This window comes from Sardina pilchardus, chromosome 3, assembly GCF_963854185.1.
Source record: "Sardina pilchardus chromosome 3, fSarPil1.1, whole genome shotgun sequence".
NCBI classification, from domain to species: Eukaryota; Metazoa; Chordata; class Actinopteri; order Clupeiformes; family Clupeidae; genus Sardina; species Sardina pilchardus.
The window spans coordinates 9,788,733-9,811,379 of NC_084996.1; the positions used below are offsets into that span (position 1 = coordinate 9,788,733).

General features: G+C 43.1%; 3 protein-coding genes across 6 annotated transcripts in view; 1 reads left to right on the top strand and 2 right to left on the bottom strand.

The window, feature by feature from the left end:
• The window catches only part of cacna1aa (calcium channel, voltage-dependent, P/Q type, alpha 1A subunit, a), a 105,365-nt gene extending 104,027 nt beyond the window's left edge, over positions 1 to 1,338 (bottom strand). The window contains exon 1 of the mRNA XM_062530898.1: positions 1,076 to 1,338. Coding sequence (XP_062386882.1) covers positions 1,076 to 1,338 — 263 coding nt within the window. The remainder of the gene's footprint in view (positions 1 to 1,075) is intronic.
• Positions 1,339 to 12,542: 11,204 nt separating this feature from the next.
• alkbh7 (alkB homolog 7) lies at positions 12,543 to 14,406 on the top strand. Its single transcript, XM_062531078.1, has 4 exons — positions 12,543 to 12,923; positions 13,251 to 13,424; positions 13,549 to 13,673; positions 13,992 to 14,406. The coding sequence occupies exons 1-4, from the start codon at positions 12,630 to 12,632 to the stop codon at positions 14,110 to 14,112; spliced, it is 714 nt and encodes a 237-aa protein (XP_062387062.1). The 5' UTR covers positions 12,543 to 12,629; the 3' UTR covers positions 14,113 to 14,406.
• A 445-nt stretch (positions 14,407 to 14,851) lies between these two features.
• On the bottom strand, positions 14,852 to 21,612 carry gtf2f1 (general transcription factor IIF, polypeptide 1). Of its 4 annotated transcripts, none has more exons than XM_062531702.1 (14): positions 21,478 to 21,612; positions 21,187 to 21,236; positions 20,902 to 20,945; positions 20,423 to 20,495; positions 20,047 to 20,240; positions 19,661 to 19,831; positions 18,314 to 18,528; positions 17,448 to 17,592; positions 17,230 to 17,288; positions 16,746 to 16,877; positions 16,537 to 16,607; positions 16,015 to 16,153; positions 15,615 to 15,747; positions 14,852 to 15,409 (listed from the first exon to the last, which is right to left on the bottom strand). In XM_062531702.1, the coding sequence occupies exons 2-14, from the start codon at positions 21,196 to 21,198 to the stop codon at positions 15,205 to 15,207; spliced, it is 1,593 nt and encodes a 530-aa protein (XP_062387686.1). In that variant the 5' UTR covers positions 21,199 to 21,236; positions 21,478 to 21,612; the 3' UTR covers positions 14,852 to 15,204. The 4 variants fall into 4 exon arrangements, with proteins under 4 accessions (XP_062387686.1, XP_062387685.1, XP_062387684.1 ...); XM_062531701.1 differs by having other exon boundaries at positions 14,852 to 15,412; XM_062531700.1 differs by having other exon boundaries at positions 16,537 to 16,610.
• Between the last annotated feature and the right edge of the window lie 1,035 nt (positions 21,613 to 22,647).

Below are 22,647 nucleotides of genomic sequence, written 5' to 3' on the forward strand. Positions count from 1 at the left end.
AATGCCCTGGATGATTTTGACTGTGCTGATGCACTGCCAGGTTTAACACTGAAACATAGCATTGCAGTGGGCAAAGACTATCAAACAAGCGCTGCTTATTGCATTAGGGTATGGCGTATTTACGGACAGCTATAGTAAAGCGCCGCACAACATAACAATGGCAATCCCTCACATTCCTTCAATCCCCTTAGCTCTTGCTACAGAGCTGCTCATGAGCAGCCTATCATAGGCGACATTATGCAAACCATTACTCCCTGAAGTTCTCTACAGGAAAGTATTGTAGACACAACAGAGACACACAACCACACCACTGGCTGCCTCCCAGTCAGACATCAGACATACTCAGATGACAGGTTCCTGAAGCACATTCATGCTCTGCTAAAGACATGCTAAAAGTGAAGTCTCACTGTTTTACCATAAGTACCAGAAGAACAACCTTCTATAATGTCAAATGGTTCTTGTGCCCTTTAAAACGGTAGCGCGGAATACGTGAAAGAGGAGGGACCTGGCACACACTGTCCCTCATTCTCCTGAAGCCCTTGGAAAAAGGGAAATGGCTGCGTACCCCATGCCCCCCTCCCCAACCCCAACACACACGTATATGCCCACCCCACTTCGTTTTTGAGTTTCGTGTGACGCTGAGCCCAAACTGCACATTGCTGACATCAGCAATCGCCAGTTCAGCGCCGCCACGCCGCTTCCACGCCAAATCTTTGGAAGCGCCAGTCTCCAGGCCCTCATGTCACACATCATGCATTAGAATCATTTAACAGTTATAGCATAAGCATTATACTCAAAACAACACGACAATAATAATAATAACAACAATAATAATATTGAACAATACATTTTAAGATTTAACCTGTCCTAAGAAACATACATGTGCATCCTCGACATATTAACAGACTGACTGACCAAATTCACTGGGAAAAATGCTGAACAATTGTAGCCGTTATTGGCCTCGAATGCTTATGTTATGTAAAAAAACACCTTGATTGTATGTATTTGGGCATACACCAACTGTACCTTCACTCCAGGGGACAGACTTGTAATGGTTAGGGCATTAAAAGGATATGGCCATTCGGTGATCTTTTTGGCGTATTTTCTCACAAAGTTGTCCTCGCTGAAGATGAAGAGGGAACGGTTGACAGTGAAGCAGTTCTGTCGAACCGGTATTGGATTGTACAGGGCCATAGTTCTGGCTCGCTGGGCCATGGACTGCTTGTACACCCTTTGAGCTCCCGGCGGGCCACCTTGTCTACTGCCGCCGCGACCGGGCCCCCCTGGGCCAGGTCCTCCACCATACCTGGACGGTACTTCATTTTCGAACCGAGCCATTCTATCGACACCAAAGGCCAGTCTTTACGAAGCAGCAGAGAAGAAGGCGAATATTCAACGCGACCACACCACATTACATCCCATCTGCTTCAAGACTTCATACGTGTATAACTGTATTGTACTCTCACGGTGTCACATCAGAGACGGTTGGTCTGAGAACACAAGCCCATTAATAGCGGATCGATGGTTGTATTTATGGGGAAGTGGAGGTGTGAAAAATGCGTGGAAGAGGGGGGGAAAACGTGCGGTTTCGGTTGAATGGCTTATGCTCTTGCTGCCCACCTCCAAATGCAGAGCGCTTGTCCTTCACTTGGTGCTTAAGTCAGCTATCAAGAACAACATATTCCGATGAAGAATTAGTGCATTAACAAGAATGGTTTAATGAGCTCCCGAGATTCCATTTTCACGGAGTCCTAAATGTCTCCCAAAGCGTTTGCCTGGTCATACATCTCTGAGGCTTTCCTTAGCTATTCATATGATTACTCTCATGAACACATTAGTGCTACCATAATGGCTGAGTAAAAAAATAATTGAATTTGAATCGCTATTGTTCGTTACATTTAGCATGTCTTTTCATTTAAGTGTAATGGCTACAGCAGCTGATGTTACTGATATTAAAAGAAGAAGGGAAATATTATTTATTTATTTTTGTAACATCCGCAATGTTTGGTACAGTGTGGATACTACCTTCCGCCACCTTTCGCAAGCTTTCCTCTCACATTCAGACGACCGAGCTTCTCGAGTGACAATTGCATGTGGCATTTGTTAATATTTCATCACTCTCGTCGTTATTCATTCTCTAAAGAATTATAATAATAAAATATTTGTTAATGCTCTGCAGCTGTAATTATCTCTTTTTTCATATATTAGACGGCATCCTCTCCGCCACAGCCATCATCTGCACTCCTCTGCTGGTAAAGCAATCCATGCTAGGTAAAATCCAACGGAGGTACGTACGGACATTGAAAGTAGCATCATCAATCCTCAGAGTATGACAACGAAGACAGCTCCAGTTTTTGGTGGTCTCCCGTGTTCTCCGCCACCGAGCTATGGACAGTCGCTGGAGCCTCGCACCTCATCCTCCTCCGCCTCGGGGACTCATCCCGCTTGATTGTGAGGGGGAAAAAAAGAACCTGCGTCCAGTCTCTTCTCCCTCCTTGCGTTGCTTTGCTTTCCCTGGCTCTCGTTACTCTCTGTCCAGCGCCCCAAGGGACAGAAAGAGGTGGCTGATGTGGAAGAAGAGGCGGGTTGGTGTGGTATGGGGGACTTTCGCGTGGAGGATCTGTCTACGAATCAAAATTGGAGGGCAGGGGCGTCGGGGGTCCGGTCAGCTGGCAGGTTGAGGTATAATGAGCAACTGATCAATTTAATGCAGCTAGAGCGCCTTCCCCAAAATCTCTGGCCAACACTTGCAGCACATGACGCACGAAGAGCTTCGCATTGATTCGCTTATCCACTACTGCCGTCCAACTCCAGAGCATAAGCGTTTTAACGTCCTCTGCTACTGTGAGCCTATTCTGTCTCCTCTGATGATAGCCAAATACCGTCACGGTCATCAGATGTTTTTTTTTCCCTCCCCTTGCCTGGAATTCTGGGTGTGTTAAAGAAAACTAAGCTGAATGCAGCCGAGACGAGAGATAAGTTGGGTGGGGTTTATTAACTGTCCACTCTCCGAATACTGACATATCACTGTCAGGTGTATGATTTTTTTGTTGCACCAAACTGTCTTTGCGTGCTTATTGGGCAGCTGTACACGCGCGAGCGTGGAAGCGCGTCTCGGGGGAATCAAAGCAGAGGGCGAGAGCATAGCGTCTCTAAACAGAGGCTACTGGCTATTCTTAGCAGTCGACATTTGGCAATGAATGAATGGAAGGCTTTCACAGGAAGAGAACTGCCGTACATCTCCCCAAGGGTGCTCTGGGCTGATGCTTGCCTTCTTCTTTTTTCCCTTGCCCCCATTTAACTGTGATAATTGAATTGTTTGATCACGCTCACAATTACAGGGCAGGTGAGCCGCTTCGACGGGTGACTGTGGGACCGGAACGCGAAGATAACTTGAAACAAACTTACAAATATTCAAAAAAAAAAAAAAAAAAAAAACGAATCTACTCTGGGGCTGAATTCTGCAGTCAGAGGTCACGGAAGCACTATTGCATGTATTTGTTATTTTGAGATAGCCGATCTCTTCCAAGAGATAATCTCAAAGTAAAAACGTGAACAAGAAAAATGGCGTGGTAATTTATGTCCAAAGAAATACACTATGTTGATTTAGCCAGCAGCCTGCTAAAGAGTCATCTATTTACAGTCTGGGTCACTCCACGCCTGGTCAACCGCATGCAAAGCATTTAGCGTCAGGCAAAGATGGCTGGTGGATATGGGTTTGCACACAAGCAGAGTTGGTGTGTGAACCAACATGCCTGCTGAAGCGAGAATGTCTGCGCCCAGGGTGACAGACCGCATCTCACACTGAAAACACTGTGCTCTGTTAGGAGTTTGTTGCGTGCAGTAGAATGGGTCAAATTTAATGTCAATTAGCCAACCTAAATTGTTGGGGAGTTTCTCCAAAAAGGAACAGCGTTGGACGAAGTTTTGAAAAAGAAAAGAAAAGCACCTGACACTATGAGTAACCTAGATGGAGCTGTCCGTGGTGCTGAAGTTAGTCTGACGTGTACGGTTGGTTATTAATTTCATTTGATCTGAAAGAACGATGCTGCACAATACACTGTGATGTGCAATATCTAGTGAGCTAACCTACAAGCTACTCTATGTGCTACTTTAAAGGACAAAAACGGTGATTCTCGAGGTCACGAGTACTGGCGGTGCGAAATAACGAATAGGCTACAATCTGTTTTACCCAGCTCGAGTTGCTGCAGAACAACAGTTCAACTTAATTTAAGCTACATTTCGTATGTAACCTAGCTTACCCTTCACTGACCATACAACATTGTTGTTTAGGCACAGGGCCCTCCATCAAATAACATACAGAACAGGTTGGAATTGAATACTGCATGCAGCCTGCATGTGGGCACAATTCTAGATGACGTAAGAGACAAATCTCATAAAATGCCCTAAATCAATTGTCATATTGAGAACAAAAAGGACTTTGACGTTGCACTTCCCCTCAAAGACCCCCTCAAAAATATTTCAGGCCATCTAGGAAAAGGAATACCATTTCACAACCACCATGATAATGTGGTCAAAATTAATTCAAGACAAGTGTGAGACTGCAGCTTTATTCATGGCACTGGAGATGTGTTACCCACATGAAATGTCAAGTTACCCAAGCCCACACCTACAGCGCCCTCCACAATTATTGGCACCCCTGGTTAAGATGTGTTCTTTAGCTTCTAATAAATTCATTTTTTTTCCAAATAATATAGGACCACAATGAAAAATAAGCGTAAAATCCAACCTTTAATACAAGTGCATTTATTTAGAAGAAAAAAAATCCCACATTAAGAAATAATTATTCTTCATAAAATCACCTGTTCCACAATTATTGGCACCCCTAACAATTCCTAGGAAATAAATGTAATTAAAGTATTTCTGTCATTTCTGTCATTTCTACAGTAGTTTACGAAGTCAATCAGAGTATGTAGGAACATTTAATTAGTAATTCTTAACATCCCTGTTTCCCTGGGCTATCAATATGACGTGACACAGAGGCCATTTCTCTTCAACATGAGAAAGACAAAGGAACACACTGTTCAAGTAAGGCAGATGTGTGTCGACCTTCACAAGTAAGGCAATGGCTATAAGAAAATAGCCAGTCGCACACCTGCCCATATCTATGGTCAGAGGAATCATTAAGAAGTTTAAAACAACTGGAACAGTGGTAAACAAGCCTGGAAGAGGACGCATGTTTATTTTGCCACCACGCACAGTGAGGAGGATGGTAAGAGAAATAAAAAAATCTCCAAAACTCACTGTTACAGAATTGCATCAAATGGTTGCATCTTGGGGTCACAAAGTCTCCAAAACAACCATCAGGCACTATCTACATGCCAACAAGTTGTTTGGGAGGCATGCAGGGAAAACAACCTTTCTCACTCAAAATCATAAGCACAAACGTCTGGAGCGGTACTGGCCTTCAACTGGGACCGTGTGCTTTGGTCAGATGAGACAAAGTTAGAGCTTTTTGGCAACAAACACTCTAAGTGGGTCTGGCGTAACAAAAAGATGAGTATGCAGAACAGCACCTCATGCCCACTGTGAAGTATGGGGGAGGATCGGTGATGCTGTGGGCCTGTTTTTCTTCCAAAGGGCCTGGGAACCTTGTTAGGGTGCATGGCATCATGAATGCTTTGAAATACCAGGACATTTTAAATCAAAATCTGGTGGCCTCTGCCCGAAAGCTGAAGATGGATCGTCACTGGGTCTTTCAACAAGATAATGACCCTAAACATATGGCCAAGTCTACACAGAAATGGTTCACCAGACACCGTATCAAGCTCCTACCATGGCCATCTCAGTTCCCAGACCTCAACCCCATTGAAAACCTGTGTGGTGAGTTGAAGAGGAGAGTGCAGAGGAGAGAACCCAGGTCGTTGGATGATTTGGAGATTTTGTGCAAAGAGGAATGGTCGAAGATCCCTCTTTCTGTTTTCTCTAATCTTGTGAAACATTATAAGACAAGATTAGGTGCTGTTTTATTAGCAAAAGGGGGTTGTACAAAGCATTTACATCAGGGGTGCCAATAATTGTGGCACACATGATTTGAGGTAAAATAATTATTTCTTAATGTGGGATTTTTTTCCTTCTAAATGAATGCACTTGTATTAAAGGTTGGATTTTACGCTTTTTTTCATTGTGGTCCTATATTATTTGGAAAAAAAATGAATTTATCAGAAGCTAAAGAACACATCTTAACCAGGGGTGCCAATAATTGTGGAGGGCGCTGTATGTGGCTTGTTATGATCAAAGATCCATCCAAACAGTTAGTATTAACAGAGATAAGGATATTACAAAACCCTTTAACCTTCCAATGACCTACAGTAGGCTATGTTTGTGTCCCTGGGGTGAGGACAATCAGACACCCTACAGCATGCATTCTTCTCACTCTGGAAATGTCCACAGAGGGAGGCTTAAGGAAGAAAGAAGAATGCAGGGACCACATCCTAATAGAACATATGCATGGTTAAACTAAACATTTAATTAAATGAGAAACATATACAAATGATACCACAATAAATTAAGGTTAGGAATACAGTGTGAACTGTGCTTCACTGACAAACAGGGCCTTCCAAGCCTGCATAATCTCAGATTTATCGTCATCTAATCTAATGACACTGTGCTACATAGGGAAGATGTGAAACTGTATCATGGTTTGGTCTGAGACACTGTTTTGTCCAACTTATGGAACCAGAACAGTACAGAAATCATTTCTTTTGTAGGTCATGAGGATGAATTTGCTGAATTTGAGAAAAAAGTGTATCATTACGGACCCACTTTTCAGACCCTGCTGCCCCACTATTAATCTGGCCCTGATATAAACAACAAACCAAGAGATTGTGATTCCACTACACTAGAAACAGCAGGGTGCACTGCAGGCAACTGCAGTCATTATATGGTGTGAAGGTCCTTTTGCTTTTTGTCTGTGTGTGTGTGTGTGTGTGTGTGTGTGTGTGTGTGTGTGTGTGTCTTTATACACAAGTGTGTGCACTGTATTAAGAGAGGTCAATTTTGTCTTCAGCTGCCATACTAAACTAAGACGAAGCCGTCATTCCCATGATATTACAGTATGTGGGAGAAGGGGACGATCTCATTTCATACTCCCAGTTAAGAGATAAGAGATGAAGAAGGGATGAAGGCCTTTGTGAGTAAAGGTAAGGACAGCTGAAAATGGCCATCCGGTCTGATAAAACCCCATATACAGTATGCAGGCTTATGTAAGTTCTGTCCTTAAAATACAGGGAGTAGCTGTGCACAGTAGACCAACACATGTGCTTGCATATCACATACATACATATTATGCATTATATTATGTGTTCATGTGTATACGCATACACCTATGTTCATAAGTATCCATGTGATAAAGTCGGAATGTAGCCTAGTGCTTTCACCACGTGCTTCGCTCCAAGGTTCCACTCTCTACTGCGGACATGGAGCGATGGCGTTGTCACGCAGCTGGGGATCACAAGAGAAGCGCCCCAGGAGAGCAGACCCCATCTCTCTCCACCACAGGGAGGGCTCGTGCTCATTAAAGTTCCCCGCTCTAATCTGACAGAGCAGCAGCCACCGCCACCGCCGCCACCGCCACTGCCACTGCCACTGCAGCAGCAGCAGCGCATAGCAAGCAGAGCAGACACGGCTTACAGGGGAGGCAGCCCTCCTGACGCGCCCCGTCCACCAGCTGTCGCCGAGAGAGACTTTTAGCCCCCCGTTGGAAGAGAAGAGTTAAAATGCGTCTCCTCGAGTCGAGTCGAGTTCCCCCTGTCTCGTCTCGTTCTATTCTTTCCTTCAGTTACATGATCATACACCTTATCTCACTCTCTCATTTTTCCCCTCTTTTCATTGTGTTCTTTTGAGCTAAACAGAAAAATATCACTTCAAGGTATGTGGACTCTACATACACTTTGCAATATCGCTCCACCATGATGCTAGAAGCCTTGGTGGTAGCAAATGCAGTAATTCAAAATGTACTCCATGGATGAACAATGTAACTGCACATGCATGCAAGTATGTGGATAGCATGTGCATGCTAGTCTTGCACTTCCTACCCTTCATATATGTGTGAGTGTAAAGCATACACAAGTCTGAGGTTAGAAAGAACTCAAAGAATAAGACTGTGCAACCATGTTCCGTCTAGCAGTGGCTGTGTATCTCAATGATTCATAAGGCTGAATTATTCATTAACCCCAAGCACATAGGGCTGCCTGCTCTGCTCTCGACTTAACCTTTCTGTGCCTAGGTTAACTCCTGCACAGCTGTAAGTCGTGTGTGTGTGTGTGTGTGTGTGTGTGTGTGTATGTGTGTGTGTGTGTGTGTGTGTGTGTGTTTGCGCGCACATTAATATGTGCTTGTGTGAGTGTCTGTGTACTATGGACAGTACACAGCATGTTTAAACTAAATCATATTTTCTTAGAATTTTGCATTAATTGTAATAATGTTAATTGTCAATAAGATTATAATACATACATAGTTGAAGTGTAGACAGTGCTCAGCCATTGCCTTACATTTATGATGGGATTATATTTTATTTATATTTACAATTCAACTAAATTAACTATAATATGAATGATTATTTCAACAGTTCTTGTGGCTTCTGTAAGCTCTCTTCGTATGAATAATTTCACATAATGAATTACACACAAGATTACATGAAGGACACATCTTAGAGCTGTCCTGCACAACTTCTGAGACCAATACATTTCCATTTTCAATGCAACTACATTACTGTTAATTAGTGAGTCAAATTCTTAAGACATAATGGTGTTAATGTTAGTGGGGGTGATTGACACAGGGCTAAAGCACCTCTTCAGACAAATTGTGTTAGTGGGGGTGATTGACACAGGGCTAGAGCACCTCTTCAGACAAATTGTTAGTAAACTATGAAACAAAGTATGAATTAATCCATCCCAATCAGAACATTTAGTTGAGACCGAGTGGAAACTTCAGATGCAAAGCAATTCTGAAGCAATGGTGAGGCATTCATACCAAAGAGCAATTGTGATATCCGTTACAGGGTGTGCAATACAATCAACTAGCACTGTAGGTTTGGGTTGCTCCACAACAATGTCCCTTTTTGTCATTCTACAATGTCTGTTAATGTCATAACTAGTCAGACTAGAACCACTGCTTGGTCAGTTATGTCATATGTTTCTGTTTTTACTTAACAACGAACCTACAGTATACTGAAACACTTGATGATACTCGGCCACACTAGAGAGATGGCATAATGATATGTACTGTATTGTCTCTCTCTTGTTATGTCTACACACACACACACACACACACACACACACTGAGTTATTTTATTCCTTTCCTTTATCCATTGCTTCTTTAAATAGCAATTTTAACGACGCATCGGTCTCAAACATAAAGTGGTGGATTGCACTGTAGACGCACTAAATACGCATTTGAATCAATATGGTGAATCATAGCCTCTTGGACAGTGCTCTAAGCTGCTGGTCTGCTAACGATTTCCTGTGTTGAGGACTCCTAAACCTGTCAGTCACAACGCCCATTGAGAAAAGGTGGACAACTATGATCTGATGAATGGGATGCTGTGCTATACTTGATAAACGCCGCTGTGACCTTAACGGCTCCAAGGTCACTGGCACATTGCAACGTTACAGCGAGATGACATAGAGGTCTAACATGAAGCCAATATTAATGTTGTTAAGCCGTAAATATTTGTGCATCCCTGGCATGTATACAGTACATAAGTAATAGAGACTTGAAATTAATGATTATCTAAACAGATTCACAGAGCTCGTCTGTGTCAAACAAAAGAAACATAGCAGTGTAGTAGTGTGTGTCCTAATATCAGCCTTGTGTTATTGCTGCCCTGTTTTTCAAGCTGATGTATGATTAGCATATTCATAAATAACGGCTTTTTCTTATGTGAGGATCTCAAGGAAATTGAATACAAGAGGCATTTCAAATCAATACGAGCACTATACTAAGAGCATGTATAAAACCAAAGCCTCGCTTCTCCTTTCTGCCCAGGAAGAGAATGATGTCACTTAACCTTGAAAATGTGAAATGCAGTGTTCTACAAGGCAGATAGTGAAAACTGTATTCTCTTGGCTTAGGACTCATGGGATATTAAAATTTTCATTGATAAATGTAATTGTTAGGAATTCCCAGTGGTACACCTGAGTATGCCTCTATTTGACAGTACAAGACATAGCTCTTACTTGAAAAGCAGCTGGTTTGTAGTGGTTATGTCAGCAGTCCGCAATTACTCTCCAGCGACACCTAGTGGTTCAACTAGGTTCAAATTGTGCTCCAAGGTATCTTCATCTGAAAGTGGAAAAAAAAGCTCATATGTTTACACACAAAGAGAGAACATGCTGTATTTTCAATCTAACAAATTCATCAGAAAAACAGGAAGGTACAGTATATCATATCATTCAAGTGTGTGACACTCCTGGAGTTCACTGAGTTTCAAACAATAACATAATGTTCATGAACACTGGATTGACTGGACTAGAGTGACCAATTTTCAGCAGGTAAGCTAGTGATAAAAGGATATCAGAGAGACATCTAAAACTAGGCACACGTACTACAATTATTTGCCGTTTATGTGCATAAGCACAGTACATAGATAGACACAGGGGACAATTGCCTGGGTCAATTTCACAATAGTGATTATTTTCATGAACATCCTATTCTTTTTCAATGGGATCAATGTATTGACTGAAATGAGCACTGCACTCTGCTTACATTTGAAGGGGTTAAAGGGTTTCAGAGGAAGAGGAATTCCCTGGCTGTCCTTATCTGGTTACCTATGTCTGCCACAGATATTACTGTCACGTAACGTTACAGAACTCCCCAGCCTGATGAACACAAATGCTTAGCAGTAGAGCACACCACAAACACCACATTGTGATAAACATTTGTGAAGTTTCCAGCCTGTTTTCTTCATCTCTCTTCTTTTTATTTTTCGATAGCAGATACAGCTGTATGTGAACTGACGTGAGACTATTGTGACAAATTATTCAGAGGTCGTCAGAGTACATTTTTCTGAAACCCTTCCAGGCAATATCAGTTGTTTAGAAGAAATGGGAGAACATTACACTGTGTATTTCTTCCATTTGGATTCTACTATGAAAACGGCAAAAAAAGGACAAGACACAATAAATGACCGCCCTATCTACTGTTACTGCTGTTAAAACCACAACAAAAACACACAGCATTTATAGAAGGATATTGCTTTCACCTGTCATGTCAAGACTGTGTCAAATGTTTTTCTTGATACATATTGATGACACATAAAAATACACAAGACACAGATCTTGGCCTAGTTAGTGAGATAAAAATATACAAAATAATCAATCAGGAATCTTCTGAAAGAGGGTCTGACTCTGAGTTAATGCGGAGCAGACTGGCTAGACTACAAGTGTTTAGCCTAGAAATCTAGCAGGCTAGCATATGTTAATATTTGACAAGCAAATGTTTCATCTGCACTGACGCTGTCATTACAGCTTTTCCACTCAAAGTCAAATAACTCGTTGAACCTTCCAGAGTGAAACACACACTGGTTTAACCTTGCACTGGTGGTCATCTACTGTATCTTCAAGAATCCCTTTAAGACCCAGCTCTTCCTAGATCAACTCCTCTCCTAGACACCTTTAAACATGCCTAATTCCAATTTATAGCATGCACTGTTTATTTTCTATCTCTCTTGAACAATGGTTTCTACTTAACACATGCGCTATACCAACCTCTTGCATCTTACATAAATATGTAGCCTACATGCATTTTACATAAATATATTGCTGCTTTAAGCTCTCTTGCTGCACTGTAACTGAAATGGCATCCTTCACTTGTAAGTTGCTTTGGATAAAAGTGTGTCAGCTACATGAATAAATGTATAAGTGGTCAAGAATCCACTGTAAGCAAGTGGCACTGGTAGCATTGTCAACCACTGTCATTCTCCCCTCCACTGTGTGCCTCTGGGGCTAATCCCTAGTGCCATGCAGATCTGCTGACTGCTCAGCAGTGCAGCACGGCAAAGCTAAGCCAAGCCACCGCATGTAAATCAGACATGGGCTGCTGTTTGGTCCACACCACAGCCACAACACCACAACACTTGTCTGTGCTGTTGTTCACCGACACTTAGAGGGAATTACAGTCATTAAAGTCAGTTTAGCTAATTGATAAGGAGGGCCTGCCAATAAGAGTTCAGGCTGTGTGTGCGTGTGCGTGCATGTGTGTGTGTGTGTGTGTGTGTGTGTGTGTGTGTGTGTGTGTGTGTGTGTGTGTGTGTGTGAATAGAAATAGAATAGCTTTGAGTAGGCAAAGATAGAGAATAAGTCTGCCTTTACAAGAAATTACACACAGGTTGGAGAAAGACCTGACATTATGAAAAATGTACATTTTGTCCAGCCCTGGATAGTGTCTAAAATCATAGCCACCATTGCGGTTTTACCGTCAGTGCAGGATGTAAGTACAAATACAGTCAGTAGGTGGCAGCAAACTTTAAAACAGTTACTGTTGACGTCTGACTGTAAACAGCATTTCCCACAATGCTTTTCAAATCCAATATGGCTGCGTGCAGAAGGAAATGTTGAATTTTACATTTGAGCAATAACTTCAATAGAAGGCCACAGGGAAACGAAGATATGAGGCTTCTTGTTAGATTTGTCAAGCAAGCACAGAGAAGCGCACAAGTCAGAGCTCTATGTCATTCTAATTTCTCCACAGTACCTGACCTGTCAGGACCGCTGAGAGACGGCTCGAAAGGTGAAACAAGTACTGCATGGTTATGCGGCTCTTCTCCTCACCTTGTTGAGAGCGTGCGGGACTTTGTTGAAGTTCAGGTAGACTTCATCAGCGAAGAAGAGGAGCAGGCGCTACTGAAAGAACTGGAACCGGGGCTTAAAAAGAAGAGATACGAGTTTGATCACTGGGATGATGTAAGTTGTCCTGACCGCTAGCCATAACAAGTGTTTGTATTAGCGTTAGGCCTAGTTAACTGTAGCCCATGGCATGTGCATGTGCATGGTGTTTACTTCACAGCGCAGTATGTTATTTCACTAGTTTTGATTGACCTAACCAAAACAAACCAATATTTATTTAGAAGCTAGATGGAAAATTGCATTAACATGCATGATTTAAGACAACAGTAAGGGTGATATGTAAATGTTTGTTTGTATAGGAGTGCTGTTGTTGGTGGTGTAGCCTAATATTCATTGTTTATGATATCCGTGATGAAATGACCTCTCCTCTTAATGCTGCCGAAGGCCATTCACGGTTTCCGTGAAACCGAGCGTGTCCAGTGGGGTGCTGCCTGTGAGGCTGTCATTCGTCGGCTACGAGCGCATGCATTCTCACAGGATAGCCAGCTGCTTGGCCCTGTGCACGTCCTAGACCTGGATAAGGCCGGATTCATCAAACCCCACATCGATAGCGTCAAGGTACATAGCCTCATATGATATTCCATGAGTTTAGCTTGAATTGATTGATACAGCAGTTGTCATGGCCTCTAAAACTTCATGTGCAAGAAAAAAAACCTGCATTTTCTCCTCTGTTACACTATAGTTTTGTGGCACTACAATTGCGGGTATCAGCCTTCTCTCTGCCAGCGTCATGCGACTAGTGCGCGAAGAAGTGAAAACTGACTGGGTAGATCTGTTGCTGCCTCAACGGTCTCTTTACATTCTCAGGTAAATTGATAATAAGCCCATTTCATTCGACGCCACTGCTATTTATCCAGCTATCTATCATGTACCTTATTGTTCTCGACATTTTAGTAAACTACACAATAATTTCCTTCACCTTTTACCAACTTAAATGCATAACTGGTGTGTATTAATCTATCTGGACGTGAACTACAGTGGTCACATTCCAGTTGGCGCGCGCCTACATCAAACTATCTGCAATATAGGCTACTGATTTTGTACAGTCATTTTTCGTGTTGAAAGACATTGTTTGTAACTACAGTTATGCTACTTACTCTACAGTTTTACCTTTTTCCATTACAGGAATGAGGCCAGGTACAAGTTCACACACGAGATCATGAAGGATGAAGAGTCATTTTTCGACGGACGGCGAGTCCCTCGTCATCGGCGTATTTCCGTCATCTGTCGGAATCTTCCAGAATGAATTCAGGCTTGCGTGCTTGCGTGCATTAACGAAGTTGTTAAAACAACTGAGTGTTAAATTATTTTCTAGATCTAATGCAGATATCTGTATAGCCTACATTTAAGAGGACCGCCCTCTCAAGATATTTGAAATGTAGCCTATCAAGGTTATTATGACTGCTTAGCACTTATAAAGTTAAAAGCTGTCAGCCCCACCCCCTCCCCTTCTGTGAAGACGTGCTATAAATTAAGGACATTTTGTCAACAATTTATGATCCAATGTATGTACATATTAAGTAGTAAAGAAAGCTATAATATGAAAGAGTGTCTTGGTTTATGCTCCTGTTTTCCTCTACAGTGCTCTCCGCAGCCACTCAAAAGACAGAGCGGTAGCCTGGCTGTCACCAGACCAAGCTCAGTGTCACTCAGGGGTGCATTTCCCAAAATGGGGGAGAAAAAAAGGGAGATTGCATTGCAACAAACACTGTGGGTTTGGGAAATACACCCCAGGTCCAGAAACTTCAACCAATGTCATGTAGGGTGAATGCTGCAAAACACTTAATTTAAGTCCACTTGTAAGAAATTGTCAACATCAATACCCAGGTGGGTTTCTATAATGGGCCAACTCATCTTTGAGAGATCATTAATGTTTCTGAGTTCATGCAATTCTTCATGGTTCCAGAGATTCCCAAAGTCGCGTGAGTTACTTTGTATTGCTATCTGGAAAATGGACCAGAAAGGCTGAATAAGAGTAACTAACATGACATTACCATGTGTGTTTTATTCAGGTTGGCACACTGGCTCACAACATATATATTTATTTAAAAGTACACAAATAGAAAAAAAACAGCAATTCCATTAAGTGGCTATGTACCACAGCTCATTCGAGCTTGGTATAATTCAGATCATTTTCGATCTCAAAATGCAATACTAACCCCCTTGTGGGGTTCTAACTCCAAGTCAACCTGGGATAATCAAGCTCCAGTGATATTTTAAACATTCTTGTTCCCTCCAAGGCAGTCCTGTGTGAAGTCCTCACCTAATCCCCCAATTCACTGCTTTTCAGAGGCCCTGCTGTGTCTCTCCACATGCAAGCCACTCTTCTCCAAAGGCCTCACTCGGTAAGGTAGAAATGCATCTTGTCACCGATGTTCTTCCTCTCCGGGTTGAGCTTCTTGAGGATCTGGGCGAGCACATTGACCGTCTGGTCGCTACTGAGTCCAGTGCGCTTTGTCTGGAACTTCTTCAGCAGGTCCTTGGTGGTCATGGGCTTGCGGATCAGATACCGCCGCACTGCATCTTCTGTCAGCTGCACATCACTGCTGAAAAGGGGGGAGGGGATGAGGGGAGAAAAAGAAAATTGTACACATTTTAAAACTTCACCTTGTATTGTAACGTATTTAACTCCCCTGACCAAAATACCCTGGAGACCTTATCCACAACAGAGCTAGACGTATCTGAAATAAATCGTGTAAACTGGAAGTTTCGGTAAGTGGGTTCAAAACACACTGCAGATGTATGTACCTGGCGCTGGGCGTGGACTTCCCAGACGAGGGCTGAGGAGTACTCTTTCCTGAGGGGCTTTGAGGGGAGGGGTCCATCTTCAGCCTCTTGGCCGCTGGGGTCTCTGCGCTGGTCGTTGTTGTTTGACGTTTTCCTGTATGCAAGACACAGAATAAGTCTTAAACCAGTTCTATTCTTAGGTGTGCTCTGATTGGTGAATAGCACAGCACACATAACCACTTCACTGAGAAAAAATAAAACAGCCTGAGACAGTGCTGAACAACAGTGCCCTGCATACAGTAAGAGATAATAGCAAGATATAAGCAAGATGAAGTGCAAGAAAAACTTAAGTACTGCAGATTTACGTTTACATCGCCCATCTTAATGTGTCTGCATTACAGAGCCATCGTCACACTCTAACCTTGCTCCAGCTTGCTGGCGGCTGCCTTCAGCGTGCTGGAGGTGGAGGCGCTGTCGATGGATGGTGTGCCGGGGCGACTCCCTGTCCTGGAGCTTCCAGCTGAGCCCCGGCCTCCACGTTTGGGTGGGGTGCGCTTCTTCTGTGAGTGGGATTGCAAAGCATGCAGACACTCAGAGGCAGCACGTACACTTTTGTGACGCTCTCATCTAGAGAGTGTGTTACTCTATGTAAAACAAGTTATGTGCAGCTTGGTAAGCATTGGCAGGTTTTAGTACTCTGGTCATGAGTGTCAAAGGTTTGAATCGGAGTGATTTCAATCACTGTGTGAATATAGGATCTGTGTTCTCATTTTTTTTTTTTTTTTAGCAACAGTTAACGTGTTTTAAGCAGAAAGGTTCGAACTGCTTAGATTAAAAACCCATTCTCTTGACCTCAGACCTCAGAGCCAGGGGTCCACTGGCTCTGTATGAAGAGTGCCTGCTGCTTGCTTTGCAAGCACACAGCATAGATCGCCCTCACTACCATAAAGAGAGCTGAGGTGGCCTCTCCATCGATGTCACTGTCTTCTGAGGTGTCCGACTCTCCACTGCTGTCTGCTAATTCACAAACAAACAAACACACACACACACACAGAGAATCTCTTAAGGGGTTGGAGTGCAGTTATACACATGTACAAACATATACACAACGGGTACGATTATATACGTGGAGAAACAACAATTCGACAAAACCTTTCTTCTTTTTCTTCTCCATGTGCACAGGGGTCTTCTTTCCTTCATCCTCCTCTTCCTCTTCTTTGGTCTCCTCTTCATTCGGTTTCTCCTCCTCACTTTCTTCCTCACTCTCAGACATCTCGTCAATACCTAGGTGGTGGACGCCCAACAATTTCATTAGAGAGGGTGGTCATTTGCACATGAATGACAAATGGTATAATAGTCATTGAGCTAGATGAATGTTCACATGGCGAGACAAAAAATGAAAGCATGGGAGGTGTTGTTTTCCAACAATCCATAAAAATGGTGAAAGTGTAAATGATGGTTTTGGATATGTGACACAAGTCAAATTGTTTTACACACACACACACACACACACACACACACACGCATGCGCTCCCCTTTCTGAGGCACTTATCATTCTTTCTTTACGAGTGTTTTTCCATAACCTTGCTGTGAGTCACACAAATCACTTTAAAGCAAAAAAAGTGGGACAATGCACCTTTAGGCACGTCCTCTCCTTTGTTGGGCTTTGCCTTCTCTTGCTCCTCTTCTTCAGAACTGCAGAGAGCAAGAGAGTTTGAACACAAGATTTTACTCTCATCCCAACATTAAGGGAGCTTTCTGAATTTGCATAATTTTATACACATTAGGTTTTAAACAACTTGTGGATACATATCACCAACATTTCAGTTTAAAAATCTTTCCAAGTGGCCATACCTAGTTTCATCTGATATGTAGTCGACTTCTAAACCTTCAAAGTCACCATCATCACTGTCCTCATTGGCACTTTTGTCACCGTCACCCTTTTTCTTCTTCTTCCCCTTCCCCTTGGGTTTCTTCTTCTTTGGCTTGCTCTCTCCATCTGTGAAAAGGGCCATTTAGTACTTTTCAGTCTCCGCGGTTACATTTCTAGACTCGCCCATTGTGACAGCCTGATAGGCCTGCTCAGAGCGGTGACACTCCCATAGACCTCCATAGGAAAAAATGGCAGCGCTTTTTCCAGGCTACTTCCGCATTATGGGAGTTTTGGAACTGTTAACAGCCAATATCTTGGTCAGTAGTCAATGAGTTAATGGATTACACCCTTCAGCATCCAAAAGTACATCCCACCCTCCGACGATTCAGCGCAGTTTTTTTTTTTACTTTTAATCGTGTGGAGGCAACATCAAAGAGTGTCGCAATTCTCTTTCTATGGCTCTGGGCCTGCTGTTTGTGTTTTGGACGTCTCCCCCGTTCTGGTGCACAGGTGGGCGTAGCCGGCTCCTTAATGCTAACCTGGTACACCTGCGGTATACTCAGGCTTTTAAGGTGCCTTATCAGAGTCTCAAGAGGCCTGCCTGCTTACTGAACATAGCAACACGCACACAGCACATTACAATCGCTACAACACCCCGACACCACTGACTACTGACTCTCTCCTGTTTGTCCTGTTTTTGCGCTTTGCTTTTGGAATAAATTGTACGCTATGCTACGCACACCTCGTCTTTGACGAGGCATCACTGAGGCCTTAACGCCCACATTCTCCCAGGCTATCCCCTACAACCCCTCTGATTCCTGCAGTTTCACTCCATCTCCCCCCTCACCTTCTCCACCACTGCTGCCGCTCTCGTCGCTGCTCATCTCCAGGTCGTCCTCCAGGTCGGTGATGCGCAGGTCGCTGCCTCCCCGGCCGCCCTTCTTCTTCTTCTTCTTGCCGCCTTTCCCGCCCTCCTCGTCGTCGTCGTCGTCTTCGCCGCGCTCCTGCTCCCTGAGGCGTCGCTGGAGCATGATGCTGAAGTGGTTCACCACCTTGTTCCTCCTACCAAACGAGAAGTTCCCCACCTAACCGGTCAGTACATTTTCTTCAAGCTCGCTCATCAAGTTCTTCTCCCCTACACTGAAATATGGTGGCCGTGTTCTCGCTGATGCATCTCCACTCATTCCATGTCCATGGACAGACGTAGGTCCTGCAAAGAGACCCAACAAAACCCACCATACATACACAATCATCCTGCACACACAGACACCTTCCTGACTTGGTATATTCTAACTAGTGTAGATATCATAAGTGCAATCAGCTGTCACCATCCCCACACCAATACTGTTTAGTCCAGTAGGGTTGCAACGATAAGAAATTTTCACAACATGTCCGTGAAAATATCAAGATTTTCGGTATTTAAAGCACATATTTAGCCAGGAACTTAGATGCATGTTATAATGGATGGGGATGGTTTAGAATGATGTGCTAGAAGATGGGTAAAAAATCGATATGCTGACTCATTCGGCAGCCACCTAATATCCATTCAAATGCATGTATCCTCCAAAACCAGTATAAAGCAAAAGTGCATGGTGTGATAATAACCATGGACTTTCATACCACTGTACACCGCAATACAGGTATAACACTGCAACCCTACAGTCCAATCTAGACAAGACACAAGGCGTTTTTTCACCGAGAACGAACCTGGTGTTGAACTGGTGCCGTTCAGAATTATTTGAACCGTGGTGCTATCTAGTGAACCAGCCCGCATTTACACCAGTTCTGAACAGAACCAAGGATGTGTCATCAACAATGGGTGGTGCATGCAAAATCAAAAGTTAATGAGATGCATAAACGGGAGAATGATATGACCAGTTGTCCCATTAAAACGGCAGAAACAGCGTCTGCAGTGTAATGCTAGTTGAATCGTTTTGTTTACTTATGGCAACAGTTGATATGGACGGAAAACTCATGCTTTTAGCCTTCTACTCTCTGAAAGACGCAATGACACGCCCACTCCGGTTCGCAGGAAAAAACAACTATTTTTTGGTTCAACTTCCGAACCAACGTGCCACGTTCCGAACCGGCTTTTGTTTGGTTAAAACGCGACGAACGGTTCAAATGTTGGTTCGCGAACGGGAACGCAGCCGGTTCTCTGTCGGTGAAAAAAGGCCTACAGAGGCAGACCCACCTGCCCCACTCCTCCTCTGCCTCCTCGGCCGTCAGAGTGCGGTGCTTGGCCTGGGGGGTGAAATTGTACCAGCCGTTGACGGGGAAGGCCTCAAAGGCTCCGTCAGGGCACTGGGTGAAGATATAGTAGGAGGCATTCTCAGTCACCCCTCCTTTCTTCTGGCCCTTGAACCTAATGAGATGTGGGTGAGAGATAGGGGATCATTGTGTCACATGAGACACACACACAACATGACCGTTTTTGACAGTGTGACCTCAGAACAACATAGGAAATTACATGATACGTTCAGTGAAGTACTGTCGACGACATACAAGTAGTGTCGATGACATACACTCACTGGGTGTCAACCGACGGAAAATTTAAACTGTTCCAGACAGTGGTCTTACCTTCGACCTGCTTTCCCATTGACCTTGAGGATCCAGGGCTGGTCCTCCACGCGGAACTCCTTCGTGACGATGCCGTACTTCTTCCTTCGAGCCTCCTCCCTCTGCTTCTTGCCAAACTCGCTTCCAGCGGCTCCCTCCTGGTTCTCATCCTCGGCGTACATCCGCCTGTTGCTCATGTCTCGTTCCATGCGGGCCTGTGTAGCCCAGGCACCAGCAGAGAGCAAAAACACCAAACTGAGTGAGACTAGGAGGACTGAGACAGTCTGTAAAAATTATCTGTGTAATGGCTATGGGTGCCTTTGCTAACTGAAAACAGCACATCCCTAACAAGACTCTTGAGTAGCAACATGGCTAATTAGAGGTGACTTCATCTTACCTGGGTCCAGGTGGAGCAGTTCACCTTGTCACCAGAATTGAAAGCCATAATGTTGTACTTCTTGCTTGTATTCCTGTTTAATGCAAATTTTAAAAAAGAACAGTTATTAACTGCAGTGCTATGGAGCAAACCAAAACCCAATGCTTTAGAAACATTTTAACACATCTATGGAATGAACCACCACAGTTTGCTCACTGTCTCCATGCAAAGGCTACACAGCAATAATATAATATAATATAATATATGCCGCTATAATATAATATAATATAATATAATATAATATAATATAATAATGTCAACAAATGATGGTAGCCTACGATGGTACACAGGCGCAGAGTGCGCAATGAAGCATTTATCGCAACTGGTTATACGCAAGACATTATTGTAACCATACACGGTCAACTAAATCTTTGAAATCGACAACAACGGGTAAGTGGATGGAGAAACAGACTTCAAAACAACCCTAAAATGATACTCACTTTGGAACTCGTACTGTGTACTCTGTAGCTGAACTGCTTCCACCCTAGATACGCAAAAACACAAGCCAAACACATTAGGACACTTTGGCTTACCCATTTCCATAAATAATAATGACAAGGACTAGAGCTAGATCAGGTACTTAAGAGCAATTTAGGGTTAAGCCGGCTTGCTAACAGCATTTGCTCAATGCACACAGGTGTTAGTTAGCCGTCACGAAACATCCCATTCAAAAACACTGATTAGCTCACAAAAAATTATCCAAAACAACGTGAAAGTAGCCTTACCAGGGACGCCATATTCTTTGTTTCCGCTGGGTCTTCTGCAAAGAAAGCAGCTTTGGAGAGAAAATAGAACGTTTCAAGCTAATGCAATGAAAAAGACTTAGGTCTAGCTTAACAATGTGGATAACTAAAATAAGCTAACTATCGTTATCCCACCTGCCTGCCTAGTGTCCCCGATAATTATTTTTGGTTGGGACTAACCAGACCAGCTAGCAAGAGCCCGGATTCACTCCATTTTTAAAACACTAAATATTACTCAATTCTGCGGTGGCATAATTAGTGCAAATTATGTACCTTGTCTTCACAAGTTGCAAAAAAGTTATATGGTTGAACTGCACCACTACATCACCTCCGACGCGGGACAACAGCAAAAAATACTCAGACACATTTCACGACTTCGTCTGTTCTTTACTAACAATGGCAAAATCAACAAACGGGCGCACTACTGCCACCAACAGTTCTGGAGAATAAACATCAGACCAACTCGCATATTCATTGGCCTATCATAATCACAGCATCTCAGATCGTTTTGTGTTGTTGACTTTAGACAAATCTAATATCCAGAATTCTTTTACTGTCTATGATTAAAATCAAGAACCGAAAATAGCCTAGCCTACTTTAATATATCAAGCACTCTCAAAGATCATTTAAGTGAGCAATCCCTTCAGTCAGATGGTGAGGCTAGACGTAGCCTTTGCTGTAGCCTATAATATTAATAACCAACACAAATTGCATGTCTTATCAGAATAAAATAAAACAAAGCATGAATGATAATTTGGAAATTTTTGAAATTCAAACCAAATTTCAGCAGATTATTCCATCTATCAAAAGAGCAGCACATCACAGGTCAAAACTGGCAAGAGGAAGCTGAGAGGCACTGTGAAAATATTTGACTCTGTGAGAAGGCTAGTTAAACACATTTAAAATTAACTATTCGTTTTTAATGTATTGCTAATTACACTAGTTTTACATTTAAAAGATTGGACATGGCAGTCTGCCAGATTGAGGTATGACAAGTCTGAACATTTTCCCAAGTAGCCTAGCCTACATGCATGCACACCTGTAAACTCATATGAAAGCTAGGCCTACACATTTTATAAGATGGACTTAAAATGTTAGCTTTGTTTTATGATTTTTTTCCCTGACTTGTTCACTAGTTCACTAACCTCCTGGCAGGTGTCACTGTGTGACCTCTGGCCAGTGTTCCCTATAATTGGAGAAACAGGAGGAGAATATAACATGGTGTCTAAAGCCACTTGAGGTACAGTACATGTTACAAATAGGATGGTTACATAACCAGTATGATAATGCATGAATTCCATTTAGAGTCAGACAAATTAAATACTCCACTGAGGGGAATGCATTGTCCATAGGGATTACAGTGTAGGAGTTGTCATAGGGCAAGTAGTGGGTTGCTAGGGTGTGCGGGCCAGGAATCCGGGTTGGTCCGGGATGGTAGGGCAG

Excerpts from the sequence above, each read along its gene's own strand:
- alkbh7 (XM_062531078.1), top strand. The coding sequence starts at position 12,630 with ATGAGGCTTCTTGTTAGATTTGTCAAGCAAGCACAGAGAAGCGCACAA. Across the intron at positions 12,924-13,250 it reads AGTTTGATCACTGGGATGAT|GCCATTCACGGTTTCCGTGA; the intron begins GTAAGTTGTCCT and ends ATGCTGCCGAAG. Across the intron at positions 13,425-13,548 it reads CCCACATCGATAGCGTCAAG|TTTTGTGGCACTACAATTGC; the intron begins GTACATAGCCTC and ends GTTACACTATAG.
- gtf2f1 (XM_062531699.1), bottom strand. Across the intron at positions 20,496-20,901 it reads TACACAGTACGAGTTCCAAA|GAATACAAGCAAGAAGTACA; the intron begins GTGAGTATCATT and ends TGCATTAAACAG. Across the intron at positions 19,832-20,046 it reads AATGGGAAAGCAGGTCGAAG|GTTCAAGGGCCAGAAGAAAG; the intron begins GTAAGACCACTG and ends ACATCTCATTAG.